The following is a 22,096-nucleotide window of genomic DNA, read 5'->3' as shown; positions in this document are numbered from 1 at the left end:
TTTTGTGTTTTGACAGGAAACTAGCGTTCAGATCGCCATCAAACAGTGTCGGCAGGAACTCAGTGCCAAAAACAAGGCCAGATGGAGTTTAGAGATACAGATCATGAAGAGGTGAATAGAAATCTCATCCAACAATCATTTCAAATGCTTTCTGCTCTTCTGCGAGATGTTCAGGTGCACACACTGAATCATTTGGCTCTCTAAAATACAACAGACATGAGTTTGTATTGTATGCAGATGTGAAATACGCGGTGATGTGTGATGCGCTTTGGTCCTTGTTGCACCATATTGTAGTTTGGTTTATAGATTTGTTTTCACATCACGACAGCTGTTTTTCTTAAAGACATCGTCATAACAGCATCACGGAGAAACTGCTCTTGTTTTAATAGCACTTTTCCATCTTTCACCCACAGAATAAAGTCCATCGTTTCTATGTTTATCAGTTTTATGTGAAGTCCATTAGGCGACCACGCACAGCTTACTATTGTCCTTCAGCTATTTTTGCATGTTTTACGAAGAAAAGCACAGAGCAAAACAAAAAAGGATGAATTTATGACACCACAGCAGTAAAAATGTGTGGAATATAAAGACCGCGGCATTAAGAGGTTTTTCTGTTCGTCACAACACCTTTAACATCTTTCTATATGAGCAAATGCATCCGTGGACGTTTCCGATGATGCTTAGGAGATATTGCGTTGGGAAATATTCCTTTCTTTGGGTTTTCCTAGAAATTCAAGAGTTAAATGCTTTCACATCTTTTGTAAACGTCCGCACCGTGATATAGCGGTTGTATTGGGAGACAACTTTGTGTTAGTTAGTTTGCAAGTGTCGTCACATCATCACCGTCTATATTCAACTCATCTAATCAGATGTTCTTAAAGGGACAGTTCACAAAAAAGTCTTTGTACTGCTGAACACAAAGGAAGATATTTGGAAGAATGCCGGTAACCGAATAAATCTCATCCCTCATTGTAGGGAAAATAAATACAATGGTAGTTTGTTTGGTCACAAGCATTCTTGCTAATATCTTTCTTTGGGTTTAACAGAACAAAGACATGCATACAGGTTTGGAACGATCTGGGGTTGATTAAGTTATGACAGAATTTTCATTTTCAGTTGAACTGTCCCTTTAAGTGGTGGAATAAAGGGTTTTGTGTAGAGCTACAATGTGTCAAATTCCTCCGACATTGTGACATTGTGAGCGTTTCCATGATGCTTCAGTGTGACCCGTCAGTAGTTGTGTGTCGAGAGAAGGCGTGTTGTTCGTCTGAGATTTATAGCCGTCTGTCCCCAGACATGGTCACAACCACAAAAACATTTAAAACACAACCACAGCAACTTGTTATTTCATCCTTAACAGTAATCATCTCTCTACATTTCTCCCCCAAAAAATGGTCAGAATCTCAAAAACTCAATAAACACGTCAGAATAACATCATTCGTGTCCTTTCTAGACTTAATGATGAGAAATGACGAATCTGATCATTTTAATTTCAATTTTAGTTTCATACCGCTGCAGAATTCCTCAATAGGTCACGGCATAAAGACACTTTTACTATAATAAAGCCATTATTTGTTTTCATAAGGGGCGAAATAGTACAAGTGTTCACAGTCGAGTTTCATTGCAGTGGACGTAACGTCTCTGACCTCGGTCATGAATTAATGCGTGTTGTTATGGCGATGACCTCTTCATCATTGCCTGAGCTCAGTTATTTCACACATGATGGTAGGCGTGAAGTTATTCTGTTATGGTGCCTGCTTTTATTTCTCTCCGTTTGTTTTATTAGACTCACTTAATTTCATAAACTTTTTATGAACAAAATTGTGCAAGAAATTCTTTTGAAACATGTCGGGTGTACGCTGAGTTCTGTGTTTTCATGATGAAAGGTTGAATCACATGAATGTTGTGGCAGCGAGAGACGTTCCAGAAGAACTCCAGAAACTGGCCACGAACGATCTTCCATTACTGGCTATGGAGTACTGTCAGGGCGGAGACCTACGCAAGGTACATCACTTACACAGAAGGAAAGCCTGTGATATTTCTATGGACCATTTGGACATGTGCATGCATTAGACATGATATTCTTTAAAGATGCATGAATAACAGTGTTTCCATCTATGATTCTTGTTATATGATGACACTCACAGTGTTTTGTGTTGGTACAGTATCTGAATCTGCTGGAGAACTGCTGTGGGATGAGAGAGACCTCTATACTGACACTCATTCAGGACATATGTGAGGACACACACACACACAACAAACACAAACAGTGCATTACATGTTTGCCATTAATGTTCTACTGTGAAACTTATTTCCATTGAAGTCGACAACAAATCCAAAACAAACTTTGTTTCTGAAATACATTTATGAGAGGAAAGTTTGAGAGTCTGATTTATCATCATCAGATTAAAGAATACAGGACAAGATATTGAGGTGTTACTGAATACATCACAGCACACAACGATAAAAAAAACAATTTCTAATGTCTAAAACCCTTAATCAAGATAATCAAATGACTTAAAATATAAAGTTATTAAAGGAATAGTTCATCATTTACTCACCCTGTTTGAACCTGTGTGCTTTTCTTTCTTTTGCAAAACACAAAAGAAGATATTTTGAGATATGTTGGTAACCAAAAGCCCTCGGTCAGTTTAATGTTACCGACATTTGTCAAAATATTTATTTTGTGCTCTGCAGAAGAAGGAATCTCGTACAGGTTTAAAATGACAAGACGGCGTGTAAATGATGACAAAATGTTCATTTCTGTCACAAGGCGGACCATTCCCTTAAGTACCAAATGAAGTGAGTTTATACTTACAGCGAGAGAGAATATCTACCGGTGGGGTAAGAAAAAGAAACTTAAAGGGCCGTTCGCATTATAACAGTAACTATAAAGATAACAGTTACTATATTTGCGTCCAGACCAGCGGACGATAACATTAAGGTTATGTTTATTTTAAACCTGTTCTCAGTCACTAAAGTGAAGGTAGATGACCTGCAGATGCTTTCGTCTTCATTCCAGAACGGCTTTTCTCCCAAATATGCTGGAAGCTCTCTCTGAAAGTGCGCTCATGTCCGGCACGGAAAGCATATATTTTCCCAGCTTGTATTATACATATGTGACCCTGGACAACAAAACCCACTGTAGCAGGCCATCCACTCACAAAAATTAAGTTTTTATATATTTTGGGTTGAAAATTTACTAAATATCTTTATTTAACATGATCTTTACTTAATATCCTAAAGATTTTTGGCAATTTTGACCCACACAATGGATTTTTGGCTTTTACTTAAAATGTTCCCGTGCTCCTTAAGACTGGTTTTGTGATCCAGGGTCACATATATAATATCCCGCCGTAAACACACCGCTTTCTGATCACTACAGTCTTTCATTCTGTTTCCATCACCAATAGTCAAACCTTATCCTCCAGAAACTGTCTGACAGTATGTTTTATCGTTCATCAGCTCAAAAATCTTTGTGAAAGTGATCCCAACGATATGGTTCTCTGTATCATTATAGTTATACTGTGAACCCCACTATTCTCCTGAATTAAGAATGATTTTTAAAACATTATAGTTTATCGTTATAGTTATCACTATCGTTATAATGTGAACGGGCCTTAATTCATGTTTACTTGAATCTAGTTGGAGTGTATGTCGATTTAAGAACGTCTAGATATTCGTTCCAGAAAATAAGACGAAAACACTTGAGTAGTAAGATGACGTTTTGCAGTAAATGGCGTCTTGATGCTGTTATGTCTGTTTGAATTGCTGCTGAATTTGTGTCGGTAAACGTCAAAGTTTAAATCCAGTTCATAATTTCATCCAGATGTGCTTTTAAACGTGCTGAGGAGTTTGTGTGTTTTTTTTGCCAGAATTAGAAACGCACATAGAGAGAGAGAGAAGTGGAGTTGAGACCGAACATAATGCTCAAAACACGAGGATATAAGGATATAATGTTCTATGTCAAAATTAAGTCCATATACACCAGACGTCTGAAAGTGTGTCAGACGATGAGAAACCGGCGTATCTGTGAAGAGAACACAAGGACTGCTGTGTGTTAGTCTGCCTGTCACAACAACGACCTGCCCTGACCTGATGTTTACAATATATCTACATAACATGATATTATTATCCTTACTTATGATACTTAAATGTAGATTTAGATTTTGTAAATCTTGGCTAAACTATACCCTATTTCTGTCTTTATATATATTTACATATATTATATTTTTTATTTTATTACTGTATTATCTTTCTTTTCGTTTGTTTACATATTGCACTATTTGTACGCAGCCCAGCTGCAAATGCTTTGGCAGTACGAATGTACGGTTTGTCATTCCAATAAAGCACACATGCATTGAGAGAGAGTCAGAAAAGTGTGCACATGGTGACGGGTTGAGGACACAAGCAGACTTTAAGAGAGTAATTCACATATATAAACTCATTCCTGAGAGAATGAACGCACTGACTCGCGCTGTGATTTCAGGTGACCTTTGACCCTGTCGTCCTTAGTCACTATACACTCATTCAAGGGACCCTTGAGTTGATTCATCACACACACACACACACAGCCCTGTTTAATTCAACATCGTGCTGTGTGTACATCTGAAGTTTCTTCCTGTGAACATGTGAAACTGGATTGAGTCAGCGTCCTCATCCTGTGCTGCTTCATCTCTTATTCCAGTGAATTCATTCTAGTATGGTTCTCTCTACAGAAGAAGTGTGCCAACAGGACTGTTGTTGCGTCTCATTTCATCTGTTCCGGCTGTGAGGAGAATGTTATCGCTCTTTCTCTTTTGGTCTCCGATGTTTGTCCTAAAACTGTTCAGGAGAAATAAAAAGAGAATGAGATGAGAGTGTAATTGTGTGAACACATGAAGAGTCTGGAGGTGTAAATGAATGTAGATCGTAGAGGTGAAATCATCTGGATTTGAGTAAATGTTTGGATATTGAGATCTTCAATAATATAGATATTTGATGTCTGTTTGACACACATCTGTTCTCAAACTCTAATGACTCTTTTTCTACGGAGAAATATCTGAGACGCAGATGAGACTTAAACAATAGTTTCCGTTTGCTCTCCATTTCATCTCACCGACGTCTTGAAGGAGTAATTGAGATGTGACAGAGACCTGATCTGTGGGTTCACAGCTGTGGCACTGATAATAATAACAGATGCTCCTTTAATGATCCATATGTGAGCCGATAATAAAGAAATCTCTTTCTCTCTTCAGCCTCGGCGCTCACGTATCTTCATGGGATGAGAATTATTCATCGAGACCTTAAACCAGAAAACATCGTCCTTCAACAGGGAGAGAAGCGGGTGAGAACACGCAAATTATAATAAAACACACAATGCTACAGCACATCATGTAGAAAACGCATTTTTCATTTGTATTTATGTCATATTTTCTCTTCATTTGATCTCCTAATGCAGAACTTTTTCCCCAGAACATGCAGATTTCATCTTTCCTTGTTGCTGTGTTTCTAATGTGGATGAATGTTTCTCTGAATCTCTTGTAGTTGGTTCATAAGATCATAGATCTGGGTTACGCTAAAGAGTTGGATCAGAGCAGTCTCTGTACGTCTTTCGTCGGGACGCTGCAGTATTTGGTCAGTAGACGAGCGGATGTTTGATTTCTCTCTTCTCTCGGGTGTTTTTCAGTGTTTTCTCTCTCTCTCTCTCTCCGCGTCTCTTATAGGCTCCTGAGCTGTTGGAACAGCAGAAGTACACGGGCGCTGTGGATTACTGGAGCTTTGGGACGCTGGTGTTTGAGTGTATCACAGGATTCAGACCGTTTCTGCCAACCTGGCAACCCGTTCAGTGGTACATCCATAATGGAATTATGCTTAGGGCACCAAAATGGCTAGCAGCGGCCCTGGTTCTGTGTTTGATTTGGCTGACATTTATATTCTGTGTTTTTATTAATCTGTCAGCGTGATGTGAAAGAAAAGACCTCGGGTTCCTCATTATCAATGTTCTTACATGAAAAGACAACAGAACTGTTGTTTTTTTAAAGCTTGCATTGCTGTGATTGGCTGTGCTCCAGTATTCTCTGTTAGTAAGATATTGTTTGGAAAATTCAGAATACGACAGCGCAGATGGGTTCTGGTAAATAAACCCAGGTTCATTTGAACTCTTTACCTCTCTCTCTCTCTCTCTCTCTCTCTTTAGGCACAGCAAGGTATCAAAGAAACATGAGAGAGATATTGTGGTTTATGAGGATCTGATGGGAGATGTTAGATACTCTGAACATCTGCCTCATCCACACAATCTCAACAAGTGAGTCAGGTGTCCGTGTCATTACAGTTTACAGTAAAGATGTGGGAGATTGTTGCGTTTCTCCATCATTTATTTCTTTTTGAGTTTGTTGTTTGAAAGTCTGTTAAAGCGGTACTTCCCCATGTTTTACTTCCCCTTGTTTTTCCGGCAAATGGCGGTGACAAAGCTCCCAACACAGTAGACGCTGTCCTGTTTGCTGAAAACTGAAAATGCAGAGTTTGTCACCAGAATTTACGACACGCCTGCGTCATCTACCTGAAAAACAAGCCTCTGGTTCACGTGTAATTGAGAGATGTCGGAAGCTAGACATCAATATTAATAGCCCTCTCAATATGGATATTTCTCTTAAACAAACGTATGGATTTGCTTCAGAAGTCCTTTGTTAAGACACAGAGCCGTATCGAGCGATTCTTTCATCGTTGGCTGCACTTTTTGGAGATTCAAAAAGTCAACGTACATTCACTCCCATCCTACCGCTTGGAAGTAAAAAGAAAGGTGGTTTTATAACTTCGACTGCCTTGTTCTTCAAGAAGAAAACCATATTCAGTTAAGATACCTTGAGGGCGAGTAAAACATGGGAAAAATTCGATTTGATAGTGAAATATCCCTTTAATGCAGTGGTTCTCAAACTCAGGGGCTCCAGGATTGATCTAGCGGGGGGCAAAGATTTTATAGCATTTTCAAATATATAGAAATATATCATGAATAGTGTACATGCACACGGGATGATGACGTACGTCCTGTAAAATGTCAGCCAGCTAGGTAGCTATTTTTTATCGCTATGATAGCGATGTGTTAAGTAAGAAAACTTTAAAATTCCGTCAAACCGACAGCATTACAGGTGAACATTGTTCAGTGCCTCTGTGATCATGCCTCTAGTAAGTGCAAAAGTTCACTTGGCTTTTTTTCATATTTGTTGAAGTACTTTGAAACAGATAGCCTGAAGTGCTTCTCCTTTTTGGTGGCCGATATACGGCGAAGTGTTTGAATTATTAGACTCGATTGTTGATTGTAATCCTACGTGCATCCTGAAGCGAAACGCCATAGTTGCCTTCGCCGCCTGATGTAATATACAGCTGGCAGAGATTTTAGCTGAAAGACATCATTGCTCTGTGTGCATATACCCCATTTTATCAGAAAAATACAAAATTGATGTTCCAACAACTGAATATGTTTTTGGTCAAATTAACGTAAAGTTTAAGATGATAAGTCTTTATTTGGGGGGCCATAAAGCGGTGCACAAAGGGGGCTGCGCAACGGAAATGTTTGAGAACTAATGTGTTCATGTGTGCTCTTCAGATTTTAAAGGTTGCGCTGTGTATTTCAGTCGTAACTGCACACTTTTCAGGACTGAAAAATAGGTTTTGAAAGTGTCCGATAAATCCCAGATCTTTTTGATCGGTTTGTGTGTGTTTCAGACTGTTAGCCGGTGAACTGGAGTGCTGGTTACAACTGATGCTCCGATGGTCACCTAAAGAGAGAGGTAAAGATCTGAGACAACTGAGCAGAGAGAGTCAAGACACACCAAAAGAGCCGGACGAGGACAGTAAAGAAACCTCAGACACAGGAAGAGACCCCCCGAAGGGAACCTGTTTCTGTTTCGATGAATTGAGAAGCATTCTCAATCTGAAGGTATGTCACAGAAAACCTTGAGAAACGTCTTAATCGATGATGTCATCGCTGATCCACCCGTGTGTCTGTCTCTTCAGCTGGTGCACGTGTTGAACATGACCTCCGCTGAAATATTCACCTACACCGTACAGCCGGATGATGATGTGGCGTCTCTCCAGGAGCGAATCGCACAGGACACTAGCATCCCTCCGACCAATCAGGAGCTGCTCCTGGAGGCGGGACTCGCCCTCGAGCCGCACAATAACGTCATGCAGTGTGCCATCGATTATAGCGTATGTTTTTAATCAAAGTTACTATTGTTTTTATTTTAGTTTGATTTAGTTTTTTTACTTAGAACTTTATTTTAAGAATTTTAGTTTTTATGTTTTTTTGAGTTAAAGTTCTAGCAATTTTGTTGTGTGCTTTTGTTGATTTGTTATGTTGCTGTTTAAGATTAATTCATTTTTATTTTAGTTATTTGGTTTATTATTTAAATTTGAGGTTTTTGTTGAGGCAACATTCAAATGTTTCGTTAAGTTTAAGTTTTTCCAATCATTTTTAGGTCAATATTGTATTTGATTTTAAGGAACAGAAACCTTTTCAAATTGTATATTTTGGTAAACTAATATAACATATTAGTCCGTTCAACCGGACGATCCGAAGGTCGCTGCTCGCTTTGGATGAAGGATCATCAACTGCAGCTAAACCTTGCAACAACGGAACTGCTTGTGATCCCGGCCGACCCAAAGATTCACCACAACCTTGCCATTCAACTTGGCTCATCAACGATTACACCGTCCAGCACAGCCAGAAACCTGCGAGTGGTAATCGATGATCGGCTTAACCTCACAAGTCATGTTGCCAGCACCACCCGGTCCTGTAGATTCATCCTCTACAACATTAGGAAAATTACACCTTTCCTATCGGAGCACTCTACCCAAGTCCTAGTCCAGGCTCTTGTCCTGTCCAAACTGGATTATTGCAATGCGCTTCTGGCTGGACTTCCTGCTTGCACAATCAAACCTCTCCAGATGATCCAGAATGCGGCGGCAAGAGTGGTCTTCAATGAACCGAAGAGAGCGCATGTAACTCCGCTCTTCATCAGGTTACACTGGCTCCCTGTTGCCACCCGCATAAAGTTCAAAGCTATGCTCCTGGCCTACAAGACCAACACCGGCTCTGCACCATCGTATCTCCACTCGCTAATGCAGATCTATGTTCCTGCCAGATCACTGCGGTCTGCAAAGGAACAACAACTAGTGGTACCATCCCAAAAAGGAAAAAAGTCACTCTCCCGTACCTTCACTGGATCTGTTCCACATTGGTGGAATGATCTACCAGCTGCTAGAAGATCAGCAGACTCGGTTGCCATCTTTAAAAAACGCATCTCTTCCGTCAACACGTCGCTGATTGATTTCTCCTAATTCTCTTCCCTTTCTTCTTATTCAAAAAAACACTTACTAACCTCACTATTCTAGCTTTGTATACTGTGCTGGGCTTTAATGGACTAGTTTGATGCACTTATGTATTTTGTTGCCTATGTTGTTATAATTGCTTCCAATGTTTCCTCATCTGTAAGTCGCTTTGGATAAAAGCGTCTGATAAATGACTAAATGTAAATGTAAGATTGATTGAACGGTGGGTGATGAGATTGTGTGGTGTTTGTCAGATGTTGGACACGCGGCGAGCCGAAGAGCCGCTGGTTTTTCTCTTTGATCGTTCCTGCAGCAGTTATGAGCCGCAGTTCAGTCCCAGAGTCCTGCCGGAAAACATCCGATTCATTCGTGAGTGTTTGCATCATTTTAACATGACATTTCTAAGATCTCCGTTTGCTCTCCGTCGATTCTCAGAAACCATTGAGGTCTTACAGAGATCTCACGAGTGATTGATGTGAACTGTAGAAATGAAGTTTGGATTGTGAAAGGGTCTGTCATTTTGTTTTTCAGAGAACGACAGCAAGCGCATGCTAGCGTACAGTTCTCAGAGACGCACGTTGGGTCAAGCGTGGCACACCATCCGCTCGCTCCGAGAAGACTGGCAGAGACTTCAGCAGGGACAGAAAGTGGCCATGTGAGACACAACACAACCTTTCACACATCAGAACGCCTCATGTGTGTGTCGGGAGGAATATTTTGTCTTGGTTATAACAAGCCTGACAGTCACTGGTTTGTTGTGTGTGTTTTAGAATGAGTCTTCTCAGACACAATGGAACGCTGTCGAAGCAGAAGAATGAGATGGTGTCCATGCATCAGCGACTTAAAGCCACGCTGGAGTTCTTCAGCACCAGCTTACACATCGACCTCGATAAATACCAGGAACAGAGAGCTTCAGGGATCGGTAAAACACGCAAAACAATTGCTTCAATGAACCCGGTGTATAGAGAGATGTCTGGCTCAATGCGTTGTAATAGCCTTACACTACTAGCATTTGTAGTTAGAAAGAAATTCTTAAAAAAGTCCTAACTGAAATACTCATTTTAACCTCAGGAGGCCGCCATGTTCTCTTTCGATGACGTAAACTGGTTTCACACACAGCCAAACTAAACACAGACACAGTAATCAGTTCTTTAGTAAATATAAGGTTCTGTAGGATAATATATATATGTATAATGCTAAAATAAGACGCTATTTGGTGTATTTTTATACATTTTAATGCTGTTTGTCAGACACAATACAAACATGCATATTAAAAACCAAAATAATTTCGAATTTATTATTTACACGATAAAATCCATTTTATCCAGATTTGGACTTTTTGATGTTGATTTATGAACATCAGTAGCCTAACGTTATTGTCTTCTCTCTCTCGGTCATTAGCTGACGGGGCTAATATTCACGTGTGCTGTAATACAGAATAAATACCCAAACCACAAACATCATTTGTGTTTATCAGTATATTGTCATAATGTATAAAGTATACTTACATAGTCTTAAATGTCTTAAATGCACATTTCCTTGAACAGACGCTTACTGATACTGAACGCGTTCTTCTTTTATGGCAGGCAGGCTGGCTTGTGTCAAGAGGACATACCGCCACCTACTGTCCCTGTGTGTCTATATATCTGATCTTATGTTTTATATGGAAAACGTGTGTGTGTGAACCATTTGACATCACGGATTTTGACGCAAAAAAGTAAACTTGGCTTCCAAGTAAAAATATTTTTCAAAGTTTATGAATACTGAGACAGTTACACTGTTTTATTATTTCATTATGCCATTGTTCATATATTAAGCCATGCAGCACTCTATATCCAAGTATCCTTTTAAAATTGAAATCTCGAAAGAGTCACTTTCGGATGGTTCATCACATTGGAAATGAAAGCACAGGTTACGCGCTTTGCACCGTTCACGAAATGAAAAAAGTGACATTTTAGTTGTGTCAGACACTCGATCTTGTGAAGATGAATCAGCGCTGAATGCTGATCTGATGTGTGTTGATGTTTCAGCGTCGGAAAAACTGTTGAGCGTCTGGTGTGAAATGGAACAAACTGCTCTCAACTGCGGACAGGTAAGAGTATCACGCACATGTGACGTCATGCGTGATCACAGTCTTAGAGTTAAGTGTCTCTGCTGTGTGTGCGTGCGTGTCAGACGGAGGACGTGAATAAGTTGGAAGAGGAGATGATGAGCTTACAGACAGACATCGTGGAAATCCAGAGACAGCCGTGGAGGAACGGAGAGGCTTTAGAGACACTGTAATGATAAATCACTGATACCATAAATCAATTACATGTTGTGTTTATTAATAACGCACACTCACCTCTGTTGTGTTGTGTAGTGAAGTGAAAGCGATGGATTTGTTACGCAAACTGCGAGAGAAGCCCAGAGGTAAGAGATGGAATCCCGATCTTCCGTCATGAGATGTGTGTGATGTGTGTTGTGACCCTCTGTGATGTTTGTTTCAGAGCAGAGATGTGTTGGCGACTGTCAGGAGGTCATTAAACTGGTGGTTCAAGCCATTCAGTTTTATGAGAAGAAATTACGGGACTTTTACACACACCTGAGGTTCACTTCTTTGTCTTCTTTCAGCAGAGATCTCTTGAGAAGTCTCTGGTGCTCACCAGGTTTAAGATCAGAGCTAATGTGCTCGTGTGTGTGTGTGTGTGTGTGTGTGTGTGTGTGTGTGTGTGTGTGTGTGTGTGTGTGTGCGTGCGTGCGTGTGTGTGTGTGTGTGCAGTAAGACGATGGCGTGTCGTCAGAAGGTTCTGGAGTTGTTGCCGTGCGTGGAGGGGATGGTGAGTGCCATGGCTCAGAGCGAGACTCAACTTCTTCATCTACAGGAGAAGAGACAGAAGGAACTGTGGAACCTGCTCAAACTGGCCTGTGTAAGACACACACGCAGAGCACAAGATACTGTGTCCCACAATGCTTTGTGCTTAATAATGAACCTCGATATCAACTGACAGCATTCTCCTCTTTGAGATTAAATATCGACAGTTTAATATACAACCGGTTGGCCACTACGTAGTGTATACTGAGAAGTGCGCGGTGTGTTGTGTGTTTTTGAACAGAGTAAAGTTCGTAGTCCAGTGAGCGGCAGTCCAGACGGAGGTCGAACGCCACCGGGACCTCTGTCCAACAGACCGCCCAATCCCAGCAGCCCCTTCTCTCTGCCCCAGATGTGAGTCTAACCGTCTCATCACACATCTGACAACAGAGCTGAAATCTGCTGATTTATACATTATAATTGATTAGATATTAATTGATGTTGATAGATTTCGGTAAAATGAATTCTGTGTCTCGTGACACCTGATTACTGTGTACAAGGATGCAGTTAATCTGACTTTGCATTCATTTGCATGTTTCCGTGTGTGTGTGTGTAGAGACGAGTCTCATCTTGCGATTGAGGAGAGTAAGTCGTTTGAGAATCGTCTGCAGAGTTTAGTACAAGAAACCATTCAGGAGACCGAGACCAGCATGCAGGTAACACACACACACGTCTGGTTTATTATCTCCATGGAGACAGTCCATAGGTGTAATGATTTTTATACTGTACAAACTTTATATTATATCCCCTTAACCTAAGGATCATTAAACATTTTATATGCTTCTGTATATATATTTTTATATGGTTTTTCTTCATTTTGGTCCCCACGAGTAGGTGTGCATTCAGGTCAAGGTCCCCACCGAGATGGCCACGCTCACACACACACACTCACTCATATTCATCCTCATTGCTGACGCGTGTCTCTTTGATTCTTCTGTCAGATGTTGAGGCAGTGGAACTGGTTGAATGGAGGACAGGATCTGTCTTGATTCGGCTCAGATGAGCGTGTACGGACACATGATGCTCTGCTGTCACCCGCTGGAGGATTCATGACACTGCAGACGATGCTGACTGTTATTCTCCTGAAGTTTCTCTCTTTTCTTCAAGCATCATATCTTACAGAGTTTACCAGTTTATTTTGCGTCATTCGATTTTTATGTGAAATTCGCACTGCGTTTACAGGTCACGAGTTTCATGGGGGACACGCATTCTGATAGATGAACTGTAAGGTGTTTTGGATAAAAGCGTCTGCTAAATGAATAACGCAACATCTGTGCTGAACAGTTCATGAAAACAGAAGTCATTTTAGCCCAGAACAGCTCAATGTTAGAGAGAATCATATATATTCTGTATCTTCTCTATTGCATGATGTACTATCAAATAATAGGTACTGAATTATAAACAGATGTCTGACGTTTTCACGAGTCTGTAACTTCATGTTGAATACACATTTATTTAGCTGTGGGACTTTGTATTTAAAGTAGCAGTTTTGTTAAATCTTTTGTATGAACGAATGTATCAAAGCAGTGTGCATTTCATTTTTAAAATCACATTTTTAAACCTAAACCGTGTTCAGAGATGTTTCTAAAGCAGAAGACAGTTCCCGTGAGGGTGGACAATCCTCTTTATTTGTTCCACGACACACAAATTCTCCATTTGTAACACAAACCAGGACCCTAGTGAAGAAAACAACTGCAGAGATGCTCCTGTCTCCAGCCCGCAAAAACAACAACAGGAACTTAAACAATTGATCACATGATACGCTTTGCAATAAATATCATCAAGAATTAAAAATGAATGTGATTGACACGGCGTTGCTATTTTTCTTATTTCTCCTTAAACAAGAAACAACATTTCTCTTACAAGACGAACACGACTCCGTATGTTTAACCTGAACTGAATCCACACGACCGGCTGAATCTGAATATTTAAACACGTAGAAATGTCCATTCAAAACAAACGACTTTAAAGCTCGTGAACATCATTATCAACTCCGTTTAGACCCCATGAAACAGAAGATGCTGAGATTTGTTGTCACGGTGATGCTACATGGAGACGGTTGTTATGGCGATGTTTTATTTGAGGGTGTAGCCCCGCAACATGTGACTGATGTTCTTGTTTCTCACTGGACGAGAGCGTCTTTAAGGCCGAATTAGGACTGGGAAGGGATGCGTGTCTGAAATCCTGCTGTTGTCTTTTACTTCTCCGCCTGTCGTCTTTCATCTTTACACCTCCAGCTCGAAGCCCATGCCCACCTTGTGCCCACCGGCATTGAAGTTCTTGGCATCGATCAGAGCGGACAGAGTGAGTTTCACACCTACAGAGAGAAATATAGGATGACATCAACAATACACAACTTCTGATGAAGTGTATGAACCGTGAGAGAAACTTTGGTCACCTGGCCTCAAGCTCTGTGTGTAACCAACTCCAACCAGACTAGCGTTGTTTACTTTGGCCTGCGGAGAGACCAACCGTCATTCACATTTCTTTTATGAGAGCGAGACTGAACTTCTGATGTTACGGTGTGTGCGTGTGTGTATTTACAGAGATTGAGGAATCTTTGTCCAGCTGGTATTTAGCGGCGATGCCGAAGCGTGTGTTGTTGCTGCCTGCGGTCCACGCCAGATTCACTGCCGTTTCCAACTGACTGTTTACTTTCTGATAGATGGAGCCTCCGAACTCTGTGCCATCATTACTACAACACACAACAGCAAAATAACGTTCACAGTAAATGACCAAACATCACGATTACTGACGATTAATAGTCCGATAATCACCGATAACAGTGTCTGTTTTGGGGATCTGATAATATGACGATTAATAATAAGTGACCATAACAGAAAACACAAGAGAACGAGATGAGAGAATTATTTTGATCAAAAACACAAAGCGCCTCAACAAACAAGGGTTTATTTGTGAATAAAAACCTCAATTAAATCTGTTCATCATAAAGCTCATAAAACCATGTCGGTGTCTTACGGTCGTCCTCTAAAACCCAAATTAAGCAGAAATTAAATTCATCTTTGTTGGGTAATTGCGGTTTTCTGAAATAATCACGCTTTAGTCACATAACATCTGTCACATGATCATTCTGTTATTGTGACAGGCCGATTTTCAACCCAGTTTCACTTTTGTAATGTGACATATTTGCACAAGTTAAATGATTAGTTAGTTATCTGGTTACGGGTTCACATTAAAGTGATCATTCACCCCCCCAAAAAATTTACTCATTTCAAACCTGTATGACGCAAAAGAAGATATTTTGAAGAATGTTTTTAACCGGCACCCATTCACTTGCATTGGTTTTGTGCCCATACAATAGAAGTGAATGGGGGCCATCGTCGTTCTTCAAAATATCTTCTTGTGTGTTCTTGCGGAAAGAACAGAAGTCGTAAAGAGTAAATGATGACAGAATTTCACAGAAGATCACTTTAAGCACTTGGTGACTTCAGATAAAAAGCCACGACACGAACACGTTTCTTTAGAATATCATATCATGCACCAGCGATGTTTATGATGAATGCAAAGTGAGCGAATGATGTCTTTAAATCCGAAGTGAACGCGTTTTCTTACACATTAGTATGAAGCTGGAAGTCTCCTGCCTTGTAGCCCAAAGCAAAGTTGTTCTGGGCGAGTTTGGATTTGGCCGTGTCAAAAGCCATCTGATAACCGGCCAACCAGCCCTCGTAACCCAGAACCGCCGTGGCGTGGATCGTCGGTCCGGCCAGATCGAAATCTATATCGCTGCCGACGTTCATGAAGTCACGCTTATAGCCCGTCTTCAGCTTAGCGCCCTTCTTCCTAAAGATACCAGACAAGAACAAGACAGACGCTTTCTGTTTTTATTTCTCCTGAGCAAGATTCAGTTGATACTTAAATGAAACACGACTGAGAAGTCCGTCCAATCTCCAGAGATATAAAAAAGGGTAAACTGAGCGATACGAGTGTATGATGTGAGGACGTGACTCACCCAGTGTTGGGCACAAATGAAGTGTCCAGACCCAGCTTCAGACCCTTGGCCAGCTGCACAGAAACGAAGCATCATGTTTGAGCTCTTCAGAAGGTTTGTTCTGAGTCTGTGTGTTGTGAAGACGTACCTGATCTTCAAGAGTCACTTCAGTGGTCAGAACGTTGTCTGTGTTCCACTTCTGGTTCAGACTCAAGCCCAGCTCCTTCATTTTGTACTTGGTCTCCAGATTTCCAGCCGCTTTCCCAGTGTCTGTGTTACTGGAGCCGCCGGTGGAGAACTCCTGGCACACGAGAGACAGAAATCAGAAATGCTGGTTTTATGAGGTGTAGCCACGCTAGAAACTACAAGACCAGCTTCTCTTCTTTCAAAACATTCACAAGAAACCAACATTTGAGTATCTTTGCACTAGAGACTTTTGTTTTGTTACTTTGTACTTTTGGTCAGACTAACAAATATTTTTTCAACCAATGCAACAGGCGAGCAGAGAAGAACAGGACAGAAGGTCAAGAGCAGACGGTCATTATAATAAAGAGTCTTTACATTTAAGTGATATCAGAGAATGGGTTGAGCACGCTCAGCTGTAATTCTCTGTCTGTCTTTAACACAAATCTCAGTCTTACCATCTGACAGCAGCGTCCGAGAGAGAAAGCCAGACGAGAAAGAGATTGTGTGCAGTTAAAGGAAAGAAGAATCACACATTCATGTCAGATCACACAAACGCCAGGGGCCGGATTCACCAAACTTTAATTCTCCAAATATAAGATTGTTTTGAAGATTTAAATGATGTTCTCAGATATTTTCTTAAGAACATATTCATCTTAACGCTTTGTCAACGATTATACTCGACTGCTCGTGAGGTAACCGTACATTTATCTATCCTATAAAAAGTGCATTATTATAATGTCATATTTACTTTTTTCCCCAGAATAGATGTAGAAACCACTCAGTTTATTAATAATGAAAGCTTAAGTATGGCAGATAGACCTTATCATGACTATATCGATATTAAACCTCCTCAATGTCCAATAAACAATTACAATTCTGGCTCAACACAATACGTGTCACGTGAACCAACGTCAAAAACATTAACAAAATATTTAACCTTTTCAAATTTCAGACCACCGTGAGGCTATTTTTTACTTTAAGATGATGTTTATCCTAAGATCATGTAAATATGGCAAATCTTTTTAAGAATGTTTTGTGAATTCGCCCCAGATCATGAATCGCACACATAAATACACAAACACGAGTACAGAAACACATGCACAAGCCTTAAGTCTGAACCACACTACTAACCTAAAATAACACTAAAACATATGTGTGTGTACAGTTTCTGTACATTATGGGGACCCCCATAATGGGGACATTAAGGATGATGAAATTCTTAACTACCTACATTTTGTCTAAAGCAAAATGGCTTGTGTGATGGTGAGAGGATATACAGTTTGTACAATATAAACATCTTCATGTTTATGGAAAGTCCCCTTAATGTATACAAACAAACGTGTGTGTGTGTTCACAAGCATGTTCACAAGTACACATATATATAAAAAGGATCAAGCATGATGGGTAAAAGAACACATGCAAAAAGGTTCTGTAGCATAGTACAGTGATGAAATAAGATGCTAATAATGTGCTTCATAAAGAAAAGGGAATGACAATAAACCACAGTATTAGCACAGTAACATATAACTCACAACTCCACTCTGAGACTTAGTCTTCAGGTCTAGTTTAACGCCTCCAAACCCTGAAAAACATATACGGATTAAGAGCTAAACATGATTTTACATTCACATAATAAATGTTTGTGAGACGTTGTTATCAACATCAAGAGAAGGCTTTTTCATCACGTTGATCAGATGTAGATGAATCGCCACTGGATGTGTGTATACTGTTGTTGTCAAACAAACATTTTAAAAACACAACAGATGTGGTGTTGATTCAACTTTTAGTACAACTGAAGCTATAGATATACACGCACGTATGTGTGCGAGTGCATGACGAGGGAGAGTTCCCAGCATGCATTATGATTCCCGTGAGATTTGAGAAGGGAAATGTGTCCCCTTAAGCTTTCTGTAACTCGGCCCATTAGAGGACCGTCTCTCGTCACTGACCCACCCGACCATCTGTCCTCAGGTCAGTATTGATTCAGTTAACATCACCATGACAACAACTCGCCTCTCCTCATCCTGATCTCTTACATAAAAGGGTAATGTACTGTCTGTGATATACAACCGTTTATTTGGATGGTGGGATGGAAATCTTCAATGATTTATTTTATTGATGGTCAATAGCGATGTGATGTCACTCACCATAGCCTTTACTGAAGATATCCTTGGCGGCTTTGCCGAGGTCAGCGTATGCAGGAGGGACGGCCATGTTTCCTGAAAGAGAGAAAGAGAGTCAGTGTGTCATATACACACCAGCCACATGTTTACTCGCTTGAATCCAGTCAGCTGTGCTAGAGAGTTAGCCGTGTAACATATATTTACAACAGTCTGTACAAATAAAAGCAGAAAATACGTCATTTAATAAAGCAGCAGCTATAAAAAGAGATGTTAGCGCACACCGCACGTGACTTTAAAACAGTGTGCACTTTCTTCAGGAAGCATCTAATGAGGACGAGAACACAAGCACTGCTATCATCATCATCATCATCATCACATGTGTTAATGAGTGCCGGTTCTTTAGCAGCTAATGCTAACTGTCATCACACAACTACACGTGTGACATCTACACACACACACACACACACATAGGGGCTTCACATGTTCTGCGTTCAGTACAAGTTCAATTTTGTGACATGATGCTGTTTCGCTCAGAAAGTCATTTTGAAACTTAACATTAATAAAATTAACAAAAAATATAAATTGCATTTACATGAATGCACGTGTATCATAACTCCACCCATTAAATAAACTAGACATTGTTTAATTGCTTTTGTGATTTGTGACATTGGACTATGAACAGAAGAGATTATGAGTGAAGTTTCATGTCACAAATGCTGTGAATAGATCTGAGCTTGAGGCTTTTTTATTAAATGACACATTACATCCAATGAACATCAAATAGTATATTAGCTAGTATAGAGAAAAATGAAAAGGAAAATCTGTGAAAGAAAAACAAACGCTTAAAATCTGACCTTGAGTTGAACCCAGAACAGTTCCATGCAATGACATCAGAAACACACTGGAGCGGTTCAGTTCATTCATGAGCATTCAGCATCGCTGACCTCTGTCTGTCTGACCAACTGTGTGTGTGTCTGTCTGTCTGTCTCTTTCTCCAGTGGCTCTGACATCATCGCTGACCCCTGCTCTCTCTCTCTCTCTCTCTCTCTCTCTCTGACTCACCGCAGGTTTTTGGTTTACAGTGATCGCAGGTCTTACTGCTTCCCATCACCTGCGTGTGATTCTGTTTCTTCTCCATTCTCTTTGCTCTCTCAGACATGTCTTACAGAGGGTTAAATTTCACAATTAAACACACACCAGGAGTGCACCGACTGAATACACAACATGCTTCCATGTATCCCGACCAAATCCCGACCCAATGGTTTACTATTTTGTAAAATAATGCAAATATTAAACTAAATTGTATCCAAATATCGCTAACTTTACTAGCAGGTGTTTTGGCAAAAAGTGCGCTTACCATGGTACATTATCACAGGGTCTGCTCTAGGTAAAAGAGGGTACCACATACCTCCCATCACCGTGGCAACCTCTGAACCCAAATCTACCCTTAAGGGTCAAATCCCCAGGTGCTGGATCAGCATGTGTAGAGCCCCTCCCCGTCCCCCCGATCCCCAGACACACGCTCTAAAAATACTCAAGACAAACTGACACGGCTGTTCCATGTGACGAAATGGGAATGTTTTCTTCAACACTGATATCTACACACAACCTCCTTAAAGGTGCAGGAAGCCGTCTGTTCTTAAAAAATCGAATCTGTTCAATGACATCCGCTCATGTTCAGTGCTGCTCACACATGTACTGGTGTGACTGACATTTGGCATCAACCAGTGTTTTTAAAAAGAAGAACGAACCTCACTTGCTGTACCTTTAAGAGATGTTTAGGTGACATCAGTAACAGTCTAATGATGACGGATAAATAATTGGCCTCCAGACACAGAGGCCATTAAAGAGAGACGCTCAAGCAAATAATCTCAATGTTGAAGTGGCGTAAACCACCAGGCGAGATGTTGGTAAGATAGAGCGAAACATTTAAACCTACCTGCCAATTCTGTTTGCCACCAGACACAAAAAGAAAACATGTTTTCAAACCGACACTCATACAGATGACATGTGTGTTATCTTCAGCTGGAGATTGATCACAATCTCAATACAATGTGTGTTTAAGATGAGTTTTGTGTTGTGTAGGAGCATATGGCTGAATGCTGTGTCTGTGTGTATGTGTGTGTATGTGTGTGTATGTGTGTGTATGTGTGTGTGTGTGCGCGTGAGAAGCAGCATGACCGAAGTGAAGAGAAGGTCAAAGGACATGAAGAATTTATTGCCCCATTGTAAAGCCACTGACACTCAGCACTGCCTCCTCTTCTGTTCTTTATGAACACCAAACTTAGGTTTAAGTTAAGTGCTATCATGACATCGGCTGCTTCACTTTCAGTTTGAAGGTTTTATTCACATTATGTAATTGTATTTCTGATCCACGTTTAATTTGACAGTTTCGATATCTTAATAGATTGACATACACGTTTGCCAGTATGCCAATCCTAATGCAAATAAAACCACGGTTGCCATAGTTAACTAAATGTTTCACCGAACGGGATTTAGTCCTGGTATTTGCACTATTGACTGCTGTTCTAAATTGATGTTGATGACTAAATAAACGGGCTTTGTTTTCTATGAATGTTTAAGATTGCTAGTATACTGTCCCAGGCCAGCACAAGCCGACGACACAACAAAGAAGGTCGCGCAACGCTCCGCGTCCACTGCGCATGTCCGCCCGCACAACGCCCAAATAACATATAACGGGGTCGTTTCGCTTAGAGGCAATGTATTTCAATAACGCGTTTTAAACCGAGCGTGGATGAAAACATCAACGAAAATGTGCGCGTTTGTTTATTCCGGACGTCCCGTTGTTCCGCTGATTCTGTATCAATCATCTGCGGAAACATTGTGACACTTTACGCGCAGATCAAAGAGCGCGGCGACTCTGCACTGATACAAAGTTTCACGCGCTTTCTTTATCAAAGTCAATCATACGGTCAGAGTTCAGAAATATAACAAAACCAAAGTGTCATCTGTATGCGTTTACATTGTCCTTGGTGAAACGCTGACACCCATTTGGCGTAAAGCAGAGATTAGACGTATTGTGAGGGTCAAATGCGCGGTGTGTACAGTAAAACACACAATGTGTGAGACAGTGATTGAATAATGATCGAGATTTATATATCACCGACGTGTCTGCGGCCCTAGAAACACTCATCACTGTCTCAAATACAGCGGGTGTCAAAAATAAAATGAGCACGTATCGAGTATTATGGATCTTTACGCATATATGGTGCATTAAAGAGTTTTCGTCGATGCAGCATGCATAAGAGTAAAGGAGTAAACGACGTCTTACCCTGTCGATGCGCGTAACCGTGTTTCTGTACTGCACAGCGCGAGAGGGCACACTGAAGGAGACATGCACCGCGCATGCGCAATCTGCAAATCTACTGTATTATGTAAATGGTTATGATACTTAATTTTAATGTTTCTGTGTGGGCCCTAATGTCCCAGTATGTTATAAAATATACGAGATCTTAAATTCGCTTCAGCACGTGCGTGTATGGAATTGACATGATTTTGCTCATTAAAAATGAGGAATGCGAGATCTTAAAGTTTAATTTTATATTTTAATTTATTTTAGTACTCCCTTGAATGATCCATTTCACAAAGGAAGATTGAATTTAAAATGCCTGGTTCAGAGGTTTCCATAATGGTCATTGACTGTTTGTTTGTTTG

At 40.5% G+C, this 22,096-nt stretch overlaps 2 protein-coding genes across 3 annotated transcripts in view; one reads left to right on the top strand and one right to left on the bottom strand.

The window, feature by feature from the left end:
- The window catches only part of ikbkb (inhibitor of nuclear factor kappa B kinase subunit beta), a 17,201-nt gene extending 3,230 nt beyond the window's left edge, over positions 1-13,971 (top strand). Inside the window, exons 3-22 of the mRNA XM_079467186.1 lie at positions 17-111; positions 1,887-2,004; positions 2,166-2,235; positions 5,238-5,326; positions 5,527-5,616; positions 5,706-5,830; positions 6,179-6,286; positions 7,705-7,918; positions 7,996-8,190; positions 9,567-9,681; positions 9,844-9,967; positions 10,083-10,234; positions 11,343-11,404; positions 11,488-11,591; positions 11,675-11,724; positions 11,802-11,901; positions 12,074-12,221; positions 12,408-12,517; positions 12,720-12,819; positions 13,105-13,971. Coding sequence (XP_079323312.1) covers positions 17-111; positions 1,887-2,004; positions 2,166-2,235; positions 5,238-5,326; positions 5,527-5,616; positions 5,706-5,830; positions 6,179-6,286; positions 7,705-7,918; positions 7,996-8,190; positions 9,567-9,681; positions 9,844-9,967; positions 10,083-10,234; positions 11,343-11,404; positions 11,488-11,591; positions 11,675-11,724; positions 11,802-11,901; positions 12,074-12,221; positions 12,408-12,517; positions 12,720-12,819; positions 13,105-13,152 — 2,217 coding nt within the window. The 3' untranslated portion in view covers positions 13,153-13,971. The remainder of the gene's footprint in view (positions 1-16; positions 112-1,886; positions 2,005-2,165; positions 2,236-5,237; positions 5,327-5,526; positions 5,617-5,705; positions 5,831-6,178; positions 6,287-7,704; positions 7,919-7,995; positions 8,191-9,566; positions 9,682-9,843; positions 9,968-10,082; positions 10,235-11,342; positions 11,405-11,487; positions 11,592-11,674; positions 11,725-11,801; positions 11,902-12,073; positions 12,222-12,407; positions 12,518-12,719; positions 12,820-13,104) is intronic.
- Positions 13,760-21,783, bottom strand: vdac3 (voltage-dependent anion channel 3). Of its 2 annotated transcripts, XM_079467187.1 has the most exons (10): positions 21,714-21,783; positions 19,484-19,582; positions 18,446-18,517; positions 17,831-17,880; positions 16,261-16,413; positions 16,134-16,186; positions 15,737-15,964; positions 14,708-14,858; positions 14,562-14,619; positions 13,760-14,480 (listed from the first exon to the last, which is right to left on the bottom strand). In XM_079467187.1, exons 2-10 carry the CDS (start codon positions 19,578-19,580, stop codon positions 14,389-14,391), a joined length of 954 nt encoding a protein of 317 aa, XP_079323313.1. In that variant the 5' UTR covers positions 19,581-19,582; positions 21,714-21,783; the 3' UTR covers positions 13,760-14,388. The 2 variants fall into 2 exon arrangements, with proteins under 2 accessions (XP_079323313.1, XP_079323314.1); XM_079467188.1 differs by lacking the exon at positions 19,484-19,582 and having other exon boundaries at positions 21,714-21,771.
- Between the last annotated feature and the right edge of the window lie 313 nt (positions 21,784-22,096).

This window comes from Barbatula barbatula (assembly GCF_947034865.1).
Source record: "Barbatula barbatula genome assembly, chromosome: 11".
Taxonomy (NCBI): Eukaryota; Metazoa; Chordata; class Actinopteri; order Cypriniformes; family Nemacheilidae; genus Barbatula; species Barbatula barbatula.
This window is presented reverse-complemented; position numbering and strand designations above follow the sequence as displayed.

Excerpts from the sequence above, each read along its gene's own strand:
- vdac3 (XM_079467187.1), bottom strand. The coding sequence starts at position 19,580 with ATGTCTGAGAGAGCAAAGAGAATGGAGAAGAAACAGAATCACACGCAG. Across the intron at positions 14,620-14,707 it reads ACAAAGATTCCTCAATCTCT|GCCAAAGTAAACAACGCTAG; the intron begins GTAAATACACAC and ends GTCTCTCCGCAG. Across the intron at positions 14,481-14,561 it reads CACACAGAGCTTGAGGCCAG|GTGTGAAACTCACTCTGTCC; the intron begins GTGACCAAAGTT and ends TTCTCTCTGTAG.